The sequence below is a fragment of the Sebastes fasciatus genome, chromosome 14 (assembly GCF_043250625.1).
Source record: "Sebastes fasciatus isolate fSebFas1 chromosome 14, fSebFas1.pri, whole genome shotgun sequence".
Lineage (NCBI taxonomy): Eukaryota > Metazoa > Chordata > Actinopteri > Perciformes > Sebastidae > Sebastes > Sebastes fasciatus.
This window is the reverse complement of record NC_133808.1, coordinates 11,494,708-11,519,078: the sequence shown is the minus strand read 5'-3', so window position 1 is coordinate 11,519,078 and position 24,371 is coordinate 11,494,708. Positions and strand designations below refer to the sequence as shown.

The 24,371-nt window shown below is 40.4% G+C and overlaps 2 protein-coding genes across 3 annotated transcripts; both read left to right on the top strand.

Moving 5' to 3' along the window:
* The first annotated feature begins 1,918 nt into the window (after positions 1 to 1,918).
* Positions 1,919 to 17,800, top strand: col8a1a (collagen, type VIII, alpha 1a). The gene is made up of 3 exons (XM_074658811.1): positions 1,919 to 2,018; positions 13,380 to 13,671; positions 13,991 to 17,800. The coding sequence occupies exons 2-3, from the start codon at positions 13,389 to 13,391 to the stop codon at positions 15,925 to 15,927; spliced, it is 2,220 nt and encodes a 739-aa protein (XP_074514912.1). The 5' UTR covers positions 1,919 to 2,018; positions 13,380 to 13,388; the 3' UTR covers positions 15,928 to 17,800.
* Positions 17,801 to 19,808: 2,008 nt separating this feature from the next.
* jagn1a (jagunal homolog 1a) lies at positions 19,809 to 22,688 on the top strand. 2 transcript variants are annotated; one of them, XM_074658798.1, is made up of 3 exons: positions 19,809 to 19,903; positions 20,976 to 21,076; positions 21,188 to 22,688. In XM_074658798.1, exons 2-3 carry the CDS (start codon positions 20,988 to 20,990, stop codon positions 21,648 to 21,650), a joined length of 552 nt encoding a protein of 183 aa, XP_074514899.1. In that variant the 5' UTR covers positions 19,809 to 19,903; positions 20,976 to 20,987; the 3' UTR covers positions 21,651 to 22,688. The 2 variants fall into 2 exon arrangements, with proteins under 2 accessions (XP_074514899.1, XP_074514900.1); XM_074658799.1 differs by having other exon boundaries at positions 19,868 to 19,903; positions 20,973 to 21,076.
* The last annotated feature ends 1,683 nt before the right edge of the window (positions 22,689 to 24,371 follow it).

Genomic DNA, 24,371 nt, shown 5'->3' with positions numbered 1-24,371 from the left:
TTAACCAGAACACACTGCCGGCCTCTGTTCTGTATCTAAAATCACGAGAGCAAAAGGAACACAGCGATTGACGCAAAGGAAAGAAAACACACAGTCATAGCTGAGGTGCAGCACACAGGGTCTGGCTGTATGTACAAACTGTGTCATAGTTAGTGGCTGGACGCGTCAGAGTTACTAAGTTGTTGTAGACAGGTGTCAAACCTGCCTTGGAAAGTGTCTGTCGTCACAGACCAACAAAGACCCTCTAAGAAAAAGGGGTATTTTTAGTGCGTGGCTGTGACTGAATTTACTTTTCACCACGTTTCATGCTGACTAAATCTTTCACACTGTTGCTATGACGGGTGTAAATGTTAAGATTTTTCCTTCTGCTTCCAGACAAATGAGCTTACACTGATGGAAGATGATCCTCCTATGACTGACGCAAACAATAGACTTTTTTGTGATTCAGTATACTTTTACATAGTGATGGAAGAAGTTCTCAGATACTTTATTTAATCACAATGGAAGACAAAATATGCTATTTTTAGTTACAGTCCTACATTCAAATTTTACTTAAGTCATATTATATAAGAAGTAAATATACACAACTATCAAAAATAACCATATTGATGCAGTATGTATAATCAATACACTGTGGCACCCACTCTGAATACGTTATACTGTTAGACATGTCTAACTACAGAAAAGCATAATTATTTAGTTTATTAAATATACAGAAATTTTTTATATTTTATTCGTTTAGCTCATATTGTGAATACTTAATATTAATCTATTAAGTATATTGGAACAGCTGTCAGAAAAATGCAATAAAGTAATATCACGTAGTGGAGTCTCACAAACAGAAATACTTAAATATAAATAAGCGTAATTTCCTGAAAGGTAAATGTATTTGGTCACTTGTCACTTCTTAACATATTTCTAATGTGCAGTTACTGTAATGACCCCGGCTGTTTTACAGGTGTTTCCCAGGTGTGTGCCAGGACAGGTTAAATGTATCTGGGCTCATTCACCAGAATAATGAATGACTTTGTACGACACACACAACATTAGTGAGGGAAACAGTCCTCTTTATCATTTACTTACCAAAATTAAGTTTATTCAAGCTTACTATTAGTATACTTATTTTTAACTTAAAACAAGTGAGTATACTTTATATAAAACGTTCAGTTTACTTTGTATGTACTTATCAGAGATATACTTAACAAAACTATACTTAAGTAAACTTGGCTCATACTGACAAGAATACAGAAAAAGATATTTAGGCCTACTTACTTAATCTTTTGATCAATATATACTTAAGACAAGTATTATTAAGTATTCTTGCCTTATTGGCCTACAGAAAAGAATACTTGGCTTGTAGTTGTGTGTACTTTTTGATAGCGTAGCCTATTAAAGTGTGTGAGAGTTCGTAAAAGGATGTTATGATATGAATTTACTTCAATTCATCAAGTTTTTGGATTATCCGTTCACCGCTGAGGCATGTGAGAACAACACATTTTATGATTTTTTTTTAATCTCATCACAAATCATCAAATCAAATAGAAAAAGGGAGCAAGTCACTTTAAGTAATACAAAAATCATTGGCTAAGTACCATAAATGAAAGTATACAAAGTACACTTTCATGAACTAAAAGGCAGAGATGCTGACAAGTCATTTTTTGCTAGTCCAAGTCAAGTTTCAGGTCTTTGTCATCCACTGTGGGTGTTCAGCGGGGGAATGTGAGCATGTTTTGCCGCTATAAATTATGGCATAACTGTTTGGGAGGTTATATTTACTCTCAGTCAAGTCTCCATCCCTCCTTCCCTCCATCCCTCCCTTCCTCTCTCTCTCTCTCTCTCTCCCACCCACCAGAGTGGCTCCACCCTCCAGCAGATATAAGCTGTGTCCACAAGGTGTGCGTCCTTTATGATCACATATCCCAGGGTTCCCTCTGTGTTGCTGTCTGTCTGTCCGCCTGCTATTCTGTCTCTTAGTCCGACTGCAGTGATTATTTCCCCATAAACGGCCACTCACAAAGGTAAGCACTGTCCTACTCTCACTATATCCTGTATTTCACATGATTTAAAGCTCAATTAGCAGTTTATTTGTGTGATTAATGCAAATATTTCCTTGTGCATCTGAATGAAAGTTGTTTTATTGCCTTTAATGAGTTGTCTTTGTGAGTCCCACTGTTGTTCCACTACCTATTATGCATCCAATGCATCTAGTTAACTTAAAGTTTGCTCTCCTTGTGATTGTAATTTGGTAGGAATGCATGTGAAAATAATTTATTGGGTGAATTGTTCCTTTTTTTTTTCTCCCCACTCTTTTAAAATGTTTCATTTTAACACAACGTATCTAACTTCCAGCTTTGATTAAAGCTTTGTAAGTAAAACCATTTAAATATATCATGATATCCAGGGTGGCTGTGGCTCAGAGGTAGAGCGGCTTGATACCCAGTCCCTCCAGTCCACATGTCAAAGTGTCATTTGGGCAAGATACTAAACCCAAAGGCTGTGTCATTGGTGTGTGAATGAGTATTTAGATTAGATCCTGATGGGCAGGTTGGCACCTGTATGGCAGCCTCTGCCATCAGTGTATGAAAGTGAGTGTGAATGTTGACATGTAGTGTAAAGCGCTTTGAGTGGTCGGAAGACTAGAAAGGCCCTATAAACAGATGCAACAGATACATGTTCATGAACGTTTATCATTCTTAGCTTTAGTCCAAAATCACTTGCGTGAGTGACAGTAGTGAAATGTGAGTGATAGGTGTTTCGGGTTGCTGGGGGATCTGATGGCCGTTAGCTATGGAGATAGCATCATTCCTGCACATCATCATCCTGCAGAGACATGCAGGCAGAACATCTCTTCAGCTAGTGTGGTGTTTCCCAGGCTGCTGCATCCCTTAACTTAGCCTGCCAGGGCTCCAGAGAGCTGAAGTATGGACTGTGCATCCATGTGTGAGAAAAAAATGTTTTGTGTGCATGTGTGTGCAGAAAGCTGAAGCCAAACTGTCAGATGTATGTGATGGGGGTAAGAGCAGCAGTTTGGTGAGAAGAGACTGCAGAGCAAACACCGTCTTTGGCTCCATAGCAGCTCTGTCTCTCTGGCCTGATTTGCTTTGTAATTCTCTGACATTGCTCATCTGTTTGGTGCCTTGTCAGTCACGGCGACTATTAAATGATTCACCTGCTAAACGATGAGATCTATTTATTTTAATCTATGTATTCAGAATTCCTCCTGCTGATCAGTTATTCAGAAGGAGCGTACAAGTTTATGTTCACCTTAACCCTGTTGGTATGATGCTACAGCTTCAGAACAGTCTCCAGCCATTCATACGGTTCTGGTCAGGTCTTTTTCTCTTGTTTGGTTATTAATATGTAGTTTTGTCTTTGCTGATCTGATCTGTGTGCATGATGTTCAGGGACTTAAAGTAAAATACACATTATATTGTGTGCAATTAAAACTATAACACAAGTTTCTAAAGGGTTTCCTCACTTAATTACAAATTCTTCCTTTCTTATTGTTTCACGTAAACTTTCTCCCTTTCTCTCACATATTTCTTTCTCTATTGATCTTTGCATTGCATCAAAATCGGTGTATGGCCCCCGCAGTGCCCTTTAGTGTGTGAAAGTGCTACAGAAGCTGGTCCTGTGCACAAGAAGTAACCTTTCAAATGGAGTGTGTGCTTGTATTTGTGTGTGCGCACCCTTCTGTATGCATTATTCTGCAAACTTCAGGAATGCACCGGACAAAAGGACCCTATGAAAAGCAAGAGTAATGGTAGGGCAAAGGAGAGGGACAGAAGTAAACACTTTGCTCATTTAGCTGCACAGCTGTGACAGTGTGCATGTGTGTGTGTGGACTAGCTGTATTCCTCTGGTTTGTGTACGAGGTTTGTTTGAACGAGGACATTTGCAGCGTGACTTGAAGAGGTGTTAATTTTACGAGGTGTGCTTTGTGATAAAAGCTGCGTTTAGGGAGCCGAGGAGCTGCAAATGTTTTTTTCCCCTTTCACTGAGAAACCACAATGTGCACTTACAAAGATTGAGTGCAAGGGTACTGCTGGCTTAAGTATAAATTTGTAAATGGTTTGCGGTGCAGGGAGGAAGGCTTTGCCAAACATGTTCAGTGGGATTTAAACACTAGCTTTTGGTCAGGCTGCAGAAGGAGAAACTCAAAGACTTAATTTGGCCGAATAAAGAATAGTTTAAGTGCTAAGTGCTTCTGTACATATGCACGTGTGCTCATGCAAGAACAGTTAAACACCAATTTATTGTTAATTCTTTGCGCCGAATGTGATCATTACTATTTGACCACTCTCATCTCATCACCACTGGACTTTTCCGTTGTCCCTGCTCTGTTAGCAAGGTGGTTTAAAGAGACACACAGTCCTCCACCACAGTCTGCAAGGTCACCGAGTGGCTTCAGGTCACTGAACCGGCATGTTTCCAAAGGGCCGGCGAGGGCAAACAGACAGAAATGAGGCAGAGGATGAAGAGGGTGCAGAACAGGCATCGCTCTGTTCACACAGAGACACAGGAAGAAAAGGAGACGGCGAGGAGAGAGTCGTCTGTATCTGACAGAGGAGAGAGGATAGACAGATGTGTCTGGAGACACAGAGCTGATATTTCCATCTCAGTCCAATGCATGAGAGGAGAGATTAAAAAGTGCTTTTGAGGAAGAATGTTGGCCGTTGTCTCGTCCCATCAGCTGAGCTCTGTCACTGAATACGTGTAGGTGCGTGGTTTTGTGCGTGAGTAATATAAATCCAGGACACCAGAGACAGGTTTGTTTCCGTAAGTGAGGAATCAGCCAGAGGCCGCTTTAAACCATTATCTGTATCTCTTCTCTTTTTCCTGTTCAACGTTCTTGGGTGTACAAATTACACCAACTTATAAAGCGATGTATAACTTTTACATGAATTACACCACACTGGGCTTCAGTGTTACTGTTTTTGCCTTTAATTATTTTGGCTTTAACACGCAGTGACAATTTGATTGCAGGTTTTCTTCCCTTTTTCCATAAATAACAATATCTCAGTCTTTCTTACAGAAATAAATTAAATCATTCATTCATTTCTCCTAAATCAAACTTTGACTCTTGAAATTAAGGCAAAGCTACACAGCTCGGTATGACACGGATGTGTAATGTGTTCAGAGTTATACCTCCACATTATGAAGACATCCTTATTATTATGTTTAATAATGTCTTGTCTTTTTTAGTGGGGGTACAGGGGGTCTTTAGGGGGAGATAGCAGGTCAACAGTAGATGTCACACAGAAGTGGTGTACATCATCTGAAAGCTGGGGACCTGAAGATTAATTTGAGCTGCAGCTCAGCACTGTGTGTCAACTTGTTCTAGTCATAAATCAGAAATACACAATTGAATGAATGAATTCAAATACATTTTGAAACTGTATAAGGGTTTAAAACATTTTGTTATGTCTTGCAGCAATTTTTGAGTTTACCAGAGATACCATTTGTTACACAGTTTTGGTGCTAAATTAAAATAAATTTACCACTCAAGAATTAATAAAAATGATCAAAATCCCTCAAAATACCACATTAAGACACCAAGACCTTTAGGAACATCATAGAAAAAGCCATGCTGTGATTTGGTATCAAAAACATTTGACATTTGGAGATTTCTGCAAAAATTGCATTTGTTGGCGAATAGATGGTGAGCACTTCTGTTCTGGAAACTGCTCAGAAACCCCCTTATTGTCAATCTACCTAGGAAAGCCATCCATCCTCTGAATGCTCTAGGTCTCTAGTTTGTGGATGTAAAGTTTACTAGATGATCCTAGAGGTCACCACAGGTCATTTTATACAGTGAGATCAAGTTTTAAAAAATGGTCTCACCACACTGAAATGGCTACTATGGGGACTAACATCATCAGACATGAAAACAATTGAGCTCATTGGATCCACAAAAGTCTCAGCTTTCATTGGTCATTTTATTCAAATACACCAATTTCAGACTAGGCAAAGATAACACATCTGTACTGTATTAAAAAAACTGCATGGTTTTTGCCCCAAACTGCATGTGATTATCATAAAGTGGGCATGTCTGTAAAGGGGAGACTCGTGGGTACCCATAGAACCCATTTTGAGGTCAGAGGTCAAGGGACCCGTTGGAAAATTGCCATGCCAATTTTTCCTCGCCAAAATTTAGCCTAACTTTAGAACTATATTTAGCCTCCTTCATGACATGGTTGGTACCAATTGATTCCTTAGGTTTTGTTAGTTTCCTATGATATCAGTACCTTCACTCTATCTTTAAAACAGCCTGCTACAACCTCTGTAAGACAGAAAAGTTGGTCTAGGGTGCCAGTTAATGATAGTGCTGACGCCACAAAAAAACATTGTGTGATAAACAATAGGTTATTCCAAAGCATTTAAACTTGCTTCAATAACTTTCTTGAACACTAATACAGTTTTTAAAAGATTTGTAGTTTAACATTTTGCAATTAACCCATTTAAGAAAATTCCTCCATCCTCTTTGAGGCTTCCTAATGTAAATTTCAGTTTTTCATGTTCCCTCCTAGCATGTAATGGTAAATCAGAAGTATGAGGAAGCTGAGGTTCATTCCCACATGCTGTAGTTATGATGGTCTTATTCTTTTTGTTCAGGCGGTTGCACAGCTGCTGCGGTTTTAATGAGATTCTGGAGATCGCAGCTTGTATAAACCGCGGTAGCCGACACCTCAGCTTCCGCTGGGCGAAGGTTGACTCAGCAAAAACAACATCTTACAGACACATGATGCCCACGAGTCCACTCACGTCGCACACCTGACGGACAATTTACTGCGTTTCGTTTATTTAAAAATGTCAAAAAAGATGGACATCTGGAAGAAGTTGGGGAAACAGAGGCACACACATACACATACGTTACATACAAGGTAGACGACTTTGAGGTTTGCTTATTTTTGAGACTGTCTGGGCCGGGCAGGACATGCTGAGAGCTCAGTGGTGTATGACCAACCACACATGATTTTGGCAGCAGATGTTGAAAAATTAGAGTTCGGACCGCAGATATTTTTACCTCCTTGTCCCTCTGGGCTGTTGTCTAATGGTTAATGTGTTGGCTTAAATTTAACTGATATAACTCACTGAAGGTGATGGATGTGCCAAGTGTGAAAAAAGTAAATGAATAATTATGCCTAATTTTTTTTTTAACCATTTCACTGTTTACTATTTATATAGAGACAGAAGAATATACTGTTTACTGAATATTCTATATTATTGCATTCATAGCAAATGTGCAATACTAAATGGCCTTTTTTAGCCAGTGTGTAACAATTAGGGGGATCTATTGGCAGAAATGGAATATAATATTAATAAGTATGTTTTCTTTAGTGTATAATCACCTGAAACTAACAGTTGTTGTGTTTTTGTTACCTTAGAATGAGCCGTTTATATCTACGTAGGGAGTAGGTCCTCTTTACGGAGTCCGCCATGTTGCACCACCATGTTTCTACAGTAGCCCAGAACGGACAAACCAAACACTGGCTCTAGAGAGAGCCTTTCACGTTTTTACATTACCTGAAGTCCACCGTAGTTCTCAGACATGCTTTTTGAAACCGCGGTAACGTGAGCTGCTGAGTGCAAAACCGTGGTACCGCCAGCCTCAGTCTGACTTACATTGCTCCTAAAGTAGTGTTATCGTGGTAAGGATGGCCTCTGAGCAAGGCGGACAGCGTTACCACGGTTTTGCACTCAGCGCCTCACGTTACCGCAGTCTTGAAAGGGAGGAGTGAGCAGAGGGGTACTCAGTTGGTTGCAATCTGCAACCACACCACTAGATGCCACCAAATCCTACACACTGTACCTTTAACATTGTCATTGTGAGCATGTCAGCCCAAAGCACCACTGTGCCTAAGTATAGCCTCACAGAGCCACTATATGGCTGTAGAGTATTATATAGTGCAATACAAAGATACATTGCATTTACAAAAATAATATTAGAAAATTGAAATTATAACAAATGTGTCATAAAATTAAAAAAGGTCACCTTTAACTCATGAAGTCTTCAGAAACAGTTTCAACTTGTTTTTAAAAATGATCTCCGTTGTGATCCATAATTGCACATATATGTGTCCATTGCACAAGATGATGTGTGTGTTTGTTTGTTCTTTTGTCTATGATTTTCCCACTATGTGTGCATGTGTGTCTTTTCCTGCTTCATAAACAAACCGATATGGAGAGTGTGTGAACGGCATGACACATGGGTGACATCTGAAAAATGTAGAACATGGTCGCTGCTCCTGTGTAGTCACTGTTACAAATGACTGCTTGTCAGAGAGTCATCATTGAGGGAGCCAGATTGTTTTACACCAACGTGAAAAAATTAAACTGTAAATCTCACAAATGAGAGAAACAGCTCACAACACGCCATCACAACTTCTCACAGCTGTGCCACATTTATATGTGACTTCATGTCTGACATCTATAGGGATGACACTAGCATTTTAAAACAAGTTTAATTGGTATAATAGACCTCTTTATAGTCACTTTGTTCAGTATAAATGCACCCTGCAGTTAAAACGTGGAAATTTGCTGGTTAATGTTTGCGTCAGATGTCTGAAAGTGGCCCTGTTGTATGAACAAGTCACTCTGCAGGCAACACCTAAGTAGAATAATGTGTTGGAGAAAAGCACACCAGGTAAAGACAGGAGGTGTTTCCATCACTCTGCGGTCACCATGACAACATCATGGTGTTGCTATGTGACACTGAACAGACCCTCGTTGTACGGTGCCTCCGATCTAAGGTCACAAGTTTTGTCAGAATATTTCCAACCCTTTAAAAACACCCATGCAAACACACACACACACACACACACACACACACACACACACACACACACATACCGACACTGTGCTGGGACGTTCCTAAAAGGTAGTAAAACTGTCCTATTTATTTTCTTAAACCTTTTTATGTATATATAAATAAATGGTCATATAAGGGGAATTGTTATACATCACTGATGCATATTTATATTAAAGGGTCAGTGTGTAACAGAAATGGAATATAATATTCATAACTATGTTTTCATTAGCGTATAATCACCTGAAACTAAGAATCGATGTGTTTTCGTTAGCTTAGTATGAGCCCTTTATATCTACATAGGGAAGGGTCCTCTTCACGGAGTCCGCCATGTTGCACCACCATGTTTCTACAGTAGTCCAGAACGGACAAACCAAACCCTGGCTCTAGCGAGAGCCTTTTGCGTTTTTTATGTTACCTGAGGGCCACCATAGTTCTCCGAGTAGTTCTGCGGTAACGTGAGCCGCAGAGTGCAAAACTGTGGTACCGCCGGCCGCTGTCTGACTTCCGTTGCTCCTAAAGTAGTGTTATTATGGTAAGGATGGCCTCTGAGCGAGGGAAGCAGCGTTACCACGGTTTTGCACTCAGTAGCTCACGTTACCAATTATTGGAAAGGAAGAATAGAGGAGTACTCAGTTAGTTGCAACTTGCAACCACACCACTAGATGCCACCAAACTGACTGTTACATTTTTGTAAAATGATCTTTCAAGAGAATTTGTCAAAATGCACTCCTGGTTTTTCCTCTCTGTCATTATTAGTTAATCACATTTAAATGAAATAATTTTTGAAATGTTCAAGGCTTTTTTTCTTATTTTGAAAATTGCCTAATGATATTTTTCCTTGCCACAATGTGTCCAGAACAGCAATAATTTTAACTATGATATCCAAAGGATGTTTAAAAAAATGCACATTTTTAATTTACCAAAACACACATCATCGTCTAAAAAACACACATTTCAATACTATTTTTGATAAAAATTGTAGATCAAATAATTTTTTTTTATAAAACACATTATTGTCATCCTCTCATTAAGAGATGGGATGTAGATTTGGTGTCATCAAAATCATTCAGGTATATGTTTGGGCTTTTGCGCCATAAAAGCTTCTCTATTATGATATGGAAAGTAAAGAAGAACGAGTGTGTCTGGCATGCACCTTTTCACAAAACCTCAAAACATTTCAGGCTCTTGAAACGCTTTTGCTGGATGTCTTGACTCTGAGTATTTGTTAGCAAAAGAGTGTCTGAATATTTTAACCTGACAAATGTCTCAGGATCAATGCACTTCTTTCTTCTAACCCCAACAACCAGCCCCCACCTCTTTCAGGTCTTTCCTGATGTAGGGTACACATCCTACAACAGGCAGTACATACAAGTATATACAGTGTCACCCTTTGTAAAGAAACATCAGTGAAATCAATTCTTTACCAATATACTAATGATACATGTTTTAGACTTTATCTGACTGTGTTAGATGCCAGAAACCTCCTCAGTCCTTCACATACACTTTAAATGTGCACCAATCTTTTGGATCTCTCATAAGAAATCAGTACCGTTCTCTTTCTCTCATTAGACTAAGTATATTTCTATTATCCATTAGGAAGCTGCACAGATAATAGAAAATGTTTGATGCTCAGGTTGTCACTTCTTACACACAGAGATCAACTTTATTCTTGTCCATTTCCTCCACTTCTGTGTATTATCCATAGACAGTCACATTGTTGATTACTGGGAACAGATCACAGCTTCCGCCCAGCAGGCAAAAATAGGTCCCAGTTCAAAAACGGCGGCATTCCTCTAGACTCTTTGGCATGTCTGTCTCTCTGTTGCCACGAAAGCTAGGTGGGCTTCGTTCAAAGGCCAGCTCTCATCGGGGAGACAGTGGCACGGCCATGTTAAAATCACCAGTCGACTGAGAAAAGGTCAGAGGGCGGAAAAGATCCAAAGAGCCAGTGATGGAGTGGACACTAAGGATGTGGTTTAGGATGTGAATTAAAAAAACTACAGATGAGTTGTAATAAAATGAGTGGCAGGATATGAGTAGACTGAAACTGGGATGGAAATGGAAATGGAAAGAATGACTGAATAAAACAAGTAGACACTCAACAGCTTATGGTGAGCCAAAGAAAACCCCTTTGCCTCGCTCTGTTACTGACCATTTAAAGCAGAAAGCTTTGGGGTTAAATAATGGAAATGAACGCAACTTTATTCATTCAAAAATATACTTGTTGGACCAGACATCTGACATCATCAGGTGGTGGTGGAGACGGGGTGTTTAGTACTTCTGGCAGGCACCTGCAAGTGGCGTTAGATATTTCTCACTAAATCCTCTGTGCGCCTTCCTGTGTCAACTCAATTGTTTATGAGAATTTTTGTGTCAAACATCTGACTGAATATGTTGCAGTAATGTAGGAACAACAAGAATGCCCTTATTAATATCAGCAGGAGTGGTGTTCACACCAGTGAGTTAACTAGGAGGTGGCAGAAATACTTCACACACTTGTAAAAAGTACCAAGCAATGAATGGATGTTCATACAAGTGTTCTCATTCTATTGCCACCACACATCTCAGACAGTAGGACTGATTAATTATGGCACTGGTATTCAATCATCTATTGCCAGTTGCCCGTAGGCATCACATTTTCACATCACATTTGCTTACAGGCAAGGTTTCAGCGCAACATATGAACATCAGGGGATATTGAAAATAATATTTTGTGTGCCATTTAGTATGGTTCCCTCTTGTGGACAACTATAATAAATGCAGTTTATACCCGCCTAGCCTGTGAGAGAGACACATTAGCATTTGTCTTGTGTGTATTTTTAATGCCAGATTTAATTTACAGCTTAATAAACAGCTTACATATATAAATATACTATTTCAGCTAAGGCTCAGCCAAAATTGAAATCCAAACACATCTGAGCGTTTTGTTCTCAAGCACAATATTTTACAATCATTAAGCAGTAGGTTATAAAATCACCAAAATATGAGCAATTGGACATAAGACATAAGCAGTCCAATCAATGAAGATCACAAATCAACAAGAAAAACTATTCTGTATTATATTGTATTTTTTTGTACATTATTTGTTACAGAACACCATATCAAAAGTCAAGATATATCCCTGCCTTCAGTCACTTCTACAACATTTGGGAGTTAAAGGGTGTCAGATTTAAACTGAAGGCAATTCAAAACATGGCTGAGAGGTTATTACAGAGAAGAAAACTTTCCAAAATCCTATTCTGAAAGAAAGACTTTGAAGAACTCCATTTATATTCACATCCGTGGGATTGTTAAACTTTTCTTTCGTAGAAATATACAGGAAATGTCTGCATAGCTCAGTCCAAAATAAATTAGATTGAAACAGTTTGAGCCCTGACAGTTGTGATATTGAATCTTTGCCATATTTGCTTTTGTTGCTGTTGTTGTTGACATTTTGTTAACAACAGTTTTGTTTCATGGAAATTGTTTAATAGTTTCCAGTAGGTGATAATATTCATGGTAGTGGTAGTGGTTAGAATAATAGCATAAATATTCAAGTTGGCAGAAATGGCAACTTTGGTTAATTGAAAATGGTCTCCACTTAACCAGCCCATTTATTCCAAAGTTGAGCAGAAAAAGAAATGGACAACTTTCTCATTCTAGTCTATGACGATATTACATAGGTGACACTGCAATGACTGAAAACACTGTGTGTCTGTAACGACCACAGCTGTAATGTTTGATTAAATGAATGCAAACCACATTGGCCAACCTCCCATCTAGACTGCAAGTGTATCAGACGTGTTTTTCACTTTCTCATCTCACACAACAGATACCCTCTCATTGGAATCTATGCAGATGTCTGCACCGGCTCTTTGCAGGCACGTGTCTCAGCTCCGTCTCACGAGCGTAACCATGCCTTGAAGCGTTTATTTAGGCTTCAAGTCTATTTTTTCATCAATACACGTGTTTATGTGACGATGATGCTCAATAAAAACGCACGGAGTCACTGTATCTCTGGCCACAGCGCAGAGCAGTGGCTGAGAGGCGGCAGAGCTGTGGTGATGCATTGAGCTGTGTGTGTGCTGTTAGTTCTGTTAGCTGATAGCCAAACCACACTCAGCTGTGTTAACACACTTGCGGCCTCTACCGGCCAGGGGTAGGGGGGGCGGTTAAGAGTAGTGAATGAGGAGTCAGCAGCCAGCAGTCAATGGCAGAATCAAACAGGCAATAAAAGGTGTTTTGAGAAAGTATAGGTCACTGCAACACCTGAGGTCCTTGAGCATGCAGCCATAAAAGAGCACCCAAAATATTATGCACACACACGCACTCACAACCGGTTTCATAATCTCCTGGCTGAGATAAGAGGACAATTGTGTAGTTATCCAGCAGAGGGAGACAGAATGTGACCTACCACTGCCTGCTTTTTTGCAAATGAGGTTGTCCACTTGTCTCATACACTTGGTGGTTCATGATATTTCAAGAATTGCTAAACTGCTACCATACCAATGTTTGATCTACTTACTAATGTACAGGATTTAAAAACAGATCCCTCCCTCATATCTCGTCTTCTCTACCTTCCATACAGGTCTCGGCCATGCCTCCCCTCCCCTTCTTCCTGACACTGCTACAGCTTGCAGCACTTACTTATGTGAGTGCTGCGGCATACTACGGACACAAGCAACACCCTCAGCCATACCAGCCGATGCAGCACATGCAACACATGGGCAAAGAAGGCTTTCCCCAACAACAGTACCTTGGCAAAGAGATGCCCTATATGCAGTATCCCCACTACAGGAAGGAGCTACCTCAGATGCCCATGCACAAGGGCAAAGAAAATGCTCGTAAAGGGGCCGGTTATAATGGTGGCCAAGACAAAGGTGAGAAAGTCAACATTTTCAACAAACAGTAACCATCAATCTTCCAAGAACATACATTCACATCTTGAACACATGTGACACTACCTGCTAAAACACAAGGGCACAAAGTTTCTTTATTTTTAATGGCATATAGTAATATAGTTATTTGTTAGGCTACTGTATATTCAAGTGCCAGAGAAGAAATATCAATCGGAAGCGTTTTAAACCCAACTGAGTGTTGATTGTATGAGCATGTGTGCGCTCGCTTGATAATCCAAATTTTGTCTGTCTATTTTCAAATTCATAATTTCTGGTTGAATATTTATCTAATTCCTCACAGGTCAGACAATACCTAGTGGTGCTGAGGGAATTCCCCAAGGAGAACAAGGCCCAGCTGGGCCACCTGGGCCAGATGGACCTGCAGGACCTCCTGGAACTCCAGGGAATGGACAGCCTGGACCTGCGGGACGACCTGGACCTCCTGGTCCACCAGGAGGGCCTGCAGTGGGAAAACCAGGTTTACCAGGACTGCCAGGCAAGCCAGGAGGAAATGGTGAGGCTGGATCACAAGGAGAAATGGGCCCTAGGGGTGAAGAAGGGCCAGCTGGGCAGTCAGGGCCTCAGGGTCCCCCAGGACCACCTGGGCTACCAGGAATAGGTAAACCAGGGGCAGGAGGATTACCAGGCCAACCAGGGTCCAAAGGAGAGCCAGGTCACAAAGGTCTGCCAGGGCTACCAGGATTACCTGGACCCAAAGGAGACAAAGGGATGGGCCAGCCAGGACAACCTGGTCACAAAGGGCTCCCAGGGCCCTCAGGACCTGCTGGCCCAAGAGGGTTGCCTGGTTTTGGAAAACCTGGGTTGAATGGTGCCCCAGGGCCACATGGACCACCGGGAGAGAAAGGACATCCTGGAGAGCTAGGACCAGCTGGACCACCTGGTGAAGGAGGACAGCCTGGCCCACCGGGTCTACCTGGTCAAGGAAAGCCCGGTCAAAATGGCCTGCCAGGACAGCCAGGCATGCCAGGTGGGAAAGGTCATCCAGGACCACCAGGTTTGCCAGGAAAGCCTGGACTTCCTGGATTTGGTAAACCAGGACTCACAGGACCAAAGGGTGACAAAGGTATGGGTGGGCCACCTGGACTTCCAGGACCAAAAGGAGACAAGGGCCACGGAGGACTACCTGGTATGCTTGGATCCCCTGGACCAAATGGTTCACCAGGTCCTCCAGGCCCAATGGGAACCCCAGGAGGTTTAGGTGCACCTGGTGCTAAGGGAGACTGTGGAGAAGGAGGACCTAAAGGGCTTGATGGAGCCAAGGGTGATCCTGGTGCCTCTGGTATACCTGGTAAGGATGGTCTGCCAGGAGAGGGTGGAGAGCCAGGACCAAGAGGTCCATCAGGACCGAGTGGTGCCAAAGGAGACGGTGGACATAAAGGTCTACCTGGTACTCCTGGTTCTTCAGGACTTCCCGGGCCAAAAGGACATGGTGGATTACCTGGTGAAGTGGGACCTCAAGGTCCTAAAGGAATCCCTGGAATGGATGGCACCGCAGGACCAATCGGACCTCCTGGTCTTCTGGGGCCAAAAGGAGATAGCGGTCTACCTGGTGCCCCAGGCATTGCAGGTGAGGGAAATCCAGGTCTTCCAGGACCCATAGGACCCACAGGGAAAGAGGGCTCATCAGGAACCCCTGGACAGCCAGGTCAGCCCGGCCCTCCTGGACCACCAGGCCTACCTGGACCGTCTGGTCTGTCTCCCGATATGTCAGGAGTGCTCTCTGAGATGGGCCCTGCACTAGATGGTGTTAAGGCTGGTGGTTATGGTAAGAAGGGCAAGTATGGAGGCAATGGGGCTGAAGTAATGGGTGCCAGTGGGTTGGAAATGCCAGCATTCACAGCTGTAGTAACAACTCCCTTTCCACCTGTGGGTACTCCTGTCGTCTTTGACAAGCTCTTGTACAATGGTCGCCAAAACTACAACCCCGAAACAGGAATCTTCACCTGTGACATGCCTGGCATTTATTACTTTGCCTACCACGTTCATTGCAAAGGAGCTAATGTGTGGGTGGCTTTGATGAGGAACAATGAGCCAGTGATGTATACCTATGATGAATACAAAAAGGGTGTCCTCGATCAAGCATCAGGGAGCGCAGTACTACCTCTACAACCTGGGGACACTGTGTACATTCAGCTGCCCTCAGATCAGGCCTCAGGACTTTATGCTGGGCAGTATGTGCACTCCTCCTTTTCGGGGTATTTGTTATATCCGATGTAAAATCACAACCTGCAGGGAGAGAAAGGCTTCAGTGAGAACAAAGTGGGAGCGTATTTTTGTATAATATAAAACATGATAATAAACCATCTTAAGCTGAGCAGCGATGAGAGGAAGAAGACGGTCTGTATGTACAGCAGCTTTGATACTGTATAGCCTTATAACCGCATAATTGGGAAGCAAAGAGGTTTTCTTTCACAGCTTTGAAGATATAAAAGAATGTATAAAAAGGCATTCAAAGAACACCTCAAAGATGGCTGCAGATGTATTTACATACAGAAGAATGCCATAATCCGATAATAAGAGTGTAATTTGTACAAACATATGAAGGGAACATGTGAAGTGTATGCAAAGGAAGATAAAATACAATTCTGGTAACACAAAGCAACATTTTGTTCCTGCACCTCTTCAAAACTGGCAGCTACCCCATGTGGTGAAGAATGTGAAATACAGTAGAAATCATGAAGGCATAGTCTTTTCGGTAGGAAATTTATATTTTTGCATGTATACATTTGAATGAATACAGTTTTTGTCTTTCTATTGATAATGGCAAGCATATAAAATGACCTCTTGAGAATGACAATGCATTGAAAGGTTTGCATTACAACAGTTTGTGCATGATTTAGAGGTAAACACATTTCTGGTCGTGGAACCTGCAAATTAATGAATTTTGGTTAAAGGTTAATTGTATACACTGATTTTCAATGGATACATCTCTCAAGCTCCCACGTGGATTACCAAAAAAAAAAAAATGCAAAATACAGTGTGGGAGCAACCTAAATGACTTGTGAAGGCCTTATGTATACTAGGGTCAACTGGTATTGGTGGTGAACTATATGGCAATTAATGTGCTTACTTGTAGGAGCACAAAAAATGAGTGGGTCAAAAATAGATAATCACACGCATGATATATGTTGCTCACTGACAATTGCTCCCATGAGTGAGATTCAAAAAGTAAGAATGTGATAATAATTTTATGTTTAATGTTTGCTTATAGGTTTATGGGTGTAAAGAAATGTTTTTTTGTGCATAAGTGCAAAGGTCAAGCAAACACACCATAATGCCCTGAAATATGAAAACCACTCCATATTGCATTACACCACAATACACAGAAACGTCCACACTATACAGCATCTCTGTGTCACTAACTTAACCATAGCATTAGTATAAGTGACATGTGTTAAGTATCATAAAGCACAGGCCCTGCCTTTGAACATGTATAGTTGTAACTACAATATAATACTCAACAGGGATTACAAAGTGTTTCAGTCAAATAAATCTATCTGAGGATTTGATCTAATGACTCTGCAATTAGCTTCATTTCAAAGAAAAATCATTTTAGAAATTGTATTCTGTAACTGTTTTGTAAGCTTAATCCATTTTTAGTCATTTAATTATTCATAACAGGGTGTCTTATTTGGAAAACAAATTATGAATTGTTCTTTTGAAATGAAACACATGAACAGTGGGACCCGGTTGTCATCTAGTCACTCTGGTGTGTTTTTGTTTTTTGAAGTGAGAAAAACAAATTAATTTCCAGAGCATCCTTGGTGAGCTACATTTAGTATGCCTTGCTGCCAGGTTTACGGGGAATACAAAATTTGTATTACAACTCACTTAAAGCAAGTATTGAATGTCACAGCAATTCATAACAACAGTTATGCCAATAATTTATTATTCTATGTGCTGATCACCTACATGCAATGACAAGGACATACAGACGTCAACCTTAAAGGAAAATGTATTTATATTTCTCCTTTCAACCATGGTGCTAATATTGTCGTTGTAACCAAAGATTTTATGTCTTAATGTTTCACATTTGTTATTATTGTCCATGTTGTTTTTTCTAAATAAAAATTGTTTAATTAAAAAAAAATATTGTTGACATCTCTATTTCTAAGCTCACAGAAAGCAAAACAAACCCATTTGAGTGAAGCGAATATACCAACTGAAAACTGTGTGGTTAAATACACAGTGGGGAATATCATTCATGAGAAACTGTAAGAAAGACCAGTTACTGAAAAATATCACTCCTGTCCTTATTGACACTTAGAGTGTGATTTCATCACGTTAAAGTCACCTGGTTGGTTGATGATGTTTCACTCTGCAAGAGAGGATAACAGCAACATTAGGACATAAGGTACATAAAGGTACAAGACAACATGCAAGACACTAGAAGATCTATCTGCTAGCTTTAAAACTTTAGCTCTATGACTGATTGGTTAGGCCATATCAAGGACAAAATATGTGATAATACACCTGTTTGGTTGGTAACTTTGATCTATGAATGCTAGTCATCATGATAATCATGAATGAATGAATGAATGAAAGAATAATTTGTTTTCATATCTGGTCATTTACATAAACCATCCCTAATGGGATTATTCAGACACATTAACTAACAAGAAATCAAACATTCCAGCATGTTAGCCCAACAGCACAATACACCAGCATCATCCAAACATAAACATAAACATAAACATCATCTAGACATAATCGTGAACATGAACCTCCCACAAATAATGCTCCAGAACATATCGCACAATGGAAATACAACAAATAAACAATCACAGATATGCCATCACAGCCCCCTAAGCACAAGACACATACACAAATCAAATCATGACAAACAGGCATAAGAGTCTGAGGATTTTTTCTATCGAATGTTACTTTTCTCCTCCTATCCCATGCTTTTGAAAGATATTCAAAATACAAATATAGGAAAAGGAGCTGTACACCCAGCGGTGCCTCAAGAAGTCACTGAGGGTCATTAAGGATAACACACACCCCCACAACAGCCTGTTCTCCCTCCTACCCTCTGGTAGAAGATACAGGACCCCCAGGACTCACACCAGCACAGTTTTTTCCCCCAAAGCCATCAAACTTTTAAATAAATAAATAATTCATACGACGGAATGGAGCTTCCCAGCAAAAAGCATTTCACACGTTTGTGCTAGTATAACTGGCATGCCAATAAACATCTTGAATCTTGAATCTTGAATCTTGAACATGATCAAAAATCTATTCAATTAAGGCTCCAGTCTCCATACCTATTAATTCGAAACCAGGAGCATGAACATGTTATCATTCATAAGGTAATAACTCATTTTAAATGCAAGGAAAGCCATCGTTTTTGCAAATCAACTTTCAGGACAAGCAGTGTAAGATTCCCAAGTTATGGCCAACTGGGGTCATTATCATCCTACAAGTACCTCGGGCTGCAGCTGGACAACAAACTGGAGTGGACAATAAGCACTGAGCACCTCTACAGGAAGGGCCAAAGCAGACTGTACTTCCTGAGGAGGCTGGGCTCATTTAACATCCTTGGGGACAAAGGAGGACGGTCTGCAGGACAGATAATAATGCACACAGTGCACTTTGATAGACTAAGCTACTGGAGTTACCCTGCACTATACTCATTTTAACAGTCTCTTCTGCACTATATTCACTTTTTTAATAGTCGTGTATCACAGCTGTTACCCTGCACTATATTCACTTTTAACCGTTTTTCTTCATCTCCTTGTATTTTTATATCTGGTATATTTTTTTGTACTTTGTACTACCAACTTTTTTACTGCCTTTTTACAAACATGTTTTTGCATTATGGAACTGTGATGCTGGAAACTTGAATTTCCCTCGGGATCAATAAAGCTACTATCTATCTATCTATTTATCCATCTATCTCTCAGGAGCAAAGCTGGATAAATGTGCAAACCTAATTGGAAATATGATTTTAGGGAAAATGCACCCCTGAAGCACAATAATCAACTGACGTGATAAAGGTATCACTTCCAGCTCACATTATTGTGAATGAATGGGCGTCATGGTAACAGATGGCTGTGTGCTGTGAGGAGATGCTGATGCTGCGGTGGGAGGTCTTTCTGTCGACGCATGCGCAGAGCGGTTTTGCAACATCTGTCACATCTTTTGTTGTTGGTACAGATTTAAACGTCGAGCTCAGCTACGGAAATACGCAGCGGTAAGGACTGTTAGCTATCGATATTTCACATGGTTTCATACTTGTTGTAATTGGTTTTGTAATTGCTAATGATAAAACGACGCCAGCTCCAACATGCAGTACTTAACTATGACGTTATCTGTGTTACAGCAGGTGATGCTGAATTAGGTTAACTAGCAGCGAAGCTAACGCCTGCTAGCCTGCTGCAACTATTCTGCCTAAAATTACTTATTTTCCAATTTAAATAGTTGTAAGCACCTTGGTATCAGAATTAGACAATGGTCTCACTTGTTAAGGTTGATTTCATGACATTATTTCATGATTTTCTCTCCCCTCTGATAGCATATTGTTGTGTTGTTACACCTGCCCCTTAGATCCATTGTCATACTGTAATATTATGAGCAGGCTGAAAGGGTCAAATGTTGTCTAGAGCTAAAACAAATAGACTAGTTGATTGATCAATTAATCATTCAAAAGAAAGAAAATAGCAACTTTTTTTTTAAATAATTGATTAAATGTTGTATTTTTCAAGCAAAAAGTCCAAACATTACATAGTTCCAGCTTCCGGTTGTGAGGATTTGCTGCTTTTCTCTGTCTTATGAGATAGTAAACATCTTTGTATGTATATTTTTGGGCTTTGGACTGCTGCCAAACAAGAAGACATCACCTTGGGGTTTTACTAAATTGGGATGGTCATTTTTCACTATTTTCAAACATATTATAGACCAAATGATCAATCAATCAACCAACATTTATTTGTATAGCCCTTTACAATACCAAAAGGTACCCAAAGTGCTTTACATTAAACATCAAGAAATAACAGGAATAAAAACACAATATATCATAAAATCATAAAAAGGTACATAAAAAGCACAGGAAAAATATCACAGCGCTACTAGGTATTAAAAGCCAATCTAAATAAAAAAGTCTTGAGCTTAGATTTAAAAAGAACTAGGTCAGTGATAGTGCATATATCAGTAACAATCTGATATCAAATCCTCTCATCATCATCATCTCCACATAATAGGTAGTTGTAGTGCTTGTTGGGTCAACTTTAGAATTCTGAAATAGGATTTGTTTTGTGTATCAGTAGGTTTCCCTCAACATGACATCACGTATAGGTCTCAGAGCTGCCGGTACCAATGGAAGTGACTTCAAACACAGAGAGAGGGTGGCCCCACAATACCAAATGAGGCAAGTAGCTTTTTATTTATTTCTGATATTGGCCAAAAAATATGAATGTTATCTCTGAATAGCAACAGTATCAGCAAGGATCACCTTGTTTATCTGTTATCTGTTTTACAGTGCTGCCATGAAGTCGGAGGTGCGGAAGTTAAACCTGGTCCACCTTCTCCTCTGGCTGCTGGTGGCAGCACAGGTGACTGTCAGCCACTTGGACCTGATGTCACATGACACAGTGTGCATGCCGTACCAGTGGGAGTACCCCTACCTGCTCAGCCTCCTCCCTCTGCTCTTCAGCAGCCTGTCACTGCCAAAGAACAACATCAGTTACCTGGTCATATCAATGATCAGCGGAGGGCTGTTCTCTATAGCACCTCTCATTTATGGTGGAATGGAGATGTTTCCTGTAGCGCAGCAGCTCTACCGCCATGGAAAGGCCTACCGCTTCATTTTTGGCTTCTCTGCAGTGACTGTTATGTACCTCATCATGGTGGTTGCTGTTCAAGTGCACGGTTGGCAGTTATATTACATGAAAAAACTCTTAGACTCATGGTTCGATGCCACTCAGGAGAAGAAGAAGAAATAATGTAGCGAAGAAAGCTGTGACTGGGCAAAACTGTGTTTTTTATCTTAATTTATTCATAAGTTATGCATATTATTCATGTCTATTTATTAAGTAATCATTATCATGTTACATCATACCTTAGACACCAGTGTTTCCTGACGCAGATATAAAATAGAGTGAGATGTACACTTTATGCAGGAACTTGGATTTTTTTGTCACTGTTATTTATTGAAAGCGGATGATAAGTGTTGAGTACACACAATCAGGAATGGCATCAAAGCAACATAAACATGGCATTCAATCATCTTGTTCCCTCTTCATCACTGCATCTAGACTGCAACTTTTCTCCAAACAGAGTCATTTAGGACAAAAACATCATTGTTATCTCTCTGAAAAAATATTTGAAAAGGATAGATGTAGAGGTTTTCATACTCATACAAGAACAGCAGTGGAGGCACGAACTGTTCCAACATGAACATGTTGAACCCATCGGCTTTCGGTCTGATGACGGATAAGCACATGAATGCAGAATCTGTTTACAGAGATTAAAAGAACGAGGTGTACTTTTGCTGCAGATGTGTTGATGCTGCCTCCCTCATTTAAAAGTCTACCTCTCACAATACATTTTTTTTTCCAGAATGCATCTTAGTCATTAAAAAAGAAAAAGGCGATGATCAAAATAGCTGCCTGTACTGTTATGTTTTCAGATTTTGTTTGTTTGTTTATTTATTTTGCACAATTTAAGACTATACAACATAACAAAAAAATAAATGAATAATATACAGTGCAGGAAGAGGCAAAAAACCCACTGGGCTTATCTTAAGCCTCCACCCAGAGACAAGATAAAAATAAAAATAATATAATTACATAATAGTAATAACAAAACAATTAGGACAAGATATATATAATAACAATAACAATACAGTAAATATTTAAAAAAAAAAAGACAAGTGTGTGTGTTTTGCATGGAAGAGTATAGTTAGTGTTTGTGAGGAGGATATTGATTTAAATATCTAAAGACTTCTTCAAACAACATTGTGAGTGGGAAAAAATTAAAAACATAATAACAGATACATGGACAACATGGGGAAAAGCAATTACAAGACAGCAATTAAATGACCCTTTAACCGACTTTTGAAACATTTTACAGATGAACAGTTTATTGATAGATGTGAAAAGCTACTCCATAATTTGGTTCCCCTAAATCTTATCGTAAATTGACCTCTACAGATATTCTCATTCATCAATCAGAAAGCCAGCTCATTACTCCTGTGTACATGAATGTAATATGCATTGTAAACCAAATAAAAACACAATTAACAGTCTTCAAAATTGTCACATTTGACGTTTGATCATCCAGCATCATGCTTTCAAGTACAGCCTCACCCCAGTGTTGTGTCCTGTCACCTTTACTTTTTATAATGAACACAGACAGCTGCAGAACGTCACAGGAAGGTAGTTATATCATGGGCTGTCTGTGAAGGACAAGAACAGTCTAAATAGTATAGTCAAAGTGTGCTCCAAGATTAGTGGAGTTCAGCAGAAGGACTTGGGCACAATTTGGGAGAAACAGGTGGCTGAGAAAGCAAAAAAAATGATCAGCCAACCAGATCACATTCTCTCGGCTGAATTCTCTCTGATGCCTTCAGGCCAACGTTATAATGTGCCCTTAAGGAGAACAAATCGTTACTCCAAGTCCTTTATCCCTTCTGCTGTGAAGCTGCTGAACATAGACCATACCCATTTTAAAGGGACTGTTTGTAACTTTTTACAGGTATAAATCTACCGGGTCGGGATCCCATGCGCGTTCGCATATGCACGCTCGCGTGTGGCTACGCTGTTCAGACCGCTCCTCAGCCTGCTTTTCTTCTCTCACACACCGCGCGCGTTCTCGCTGTCTCGCTCCACCTTACGTCCATGCGCGCTCACTACTCACTGCAGAAGAGTTAGTTTAGCTCTGAGAATATCTAGTGAATGTACAGTGGACGTTTGTGCAGAAATAAATGCTGCAGCTCCTCCAGACCAACAGAGGTTTCCCGTGTCTTGTGAAGTGACGGGGCTCAGTAGCGAGAAACGTTATCGTCTCCGACCGGGTGCTGGTGTCTCCCTGCTCCATCCGGCTGCGGTCGGGAGGCGATAACGTTATTCGCTGCGGAGCCCCGCTGCTTCAGCCCCAGAGGCTGAGGCAGCGGGTCTGAGGCAGGAAAAGCCAACACTAGGATCAGCAGTGATTCATGGAGAGACCTTCGTCTGGTCAGCTAACATTACTGCCAAGCAGGTGAAATATAGAGTGATATTGTGGTTTTAGCTGACGTGTGTCGCCTCACTGTGTTGAGCGATGCTCGTTAATGTGTATTTATGGCGAGCATAAGCGCGAGCCCGACGCTGACTTTCGTTGACTTCACGGCCACAGGTGTCGTTGTTAACAAGCATTTCTGAAAGTTACAAATAGTCCCTTTAAGCTGCTGAACACAGACCATACCCATTTTAAATGACTGTTATTTAGAGGAATTTTAACATATGTTGTTCTCATATATTGTTTCTTATTTTTGGTCTTTTCTTGCTATAATCCTATGTATTTATATGGTTCTTATTGTAACTTGTCCCTCCAACTGCCCCATGCCTTTAATATGTTTCCTTTGACTTAACTAATTATTGTCTGTTGTATGTATGGATGTATGGATGTATGGACTGGGAATGCTCCCCCTTGGGGATAAATAAAGTTGTCTGAACTGAACAATT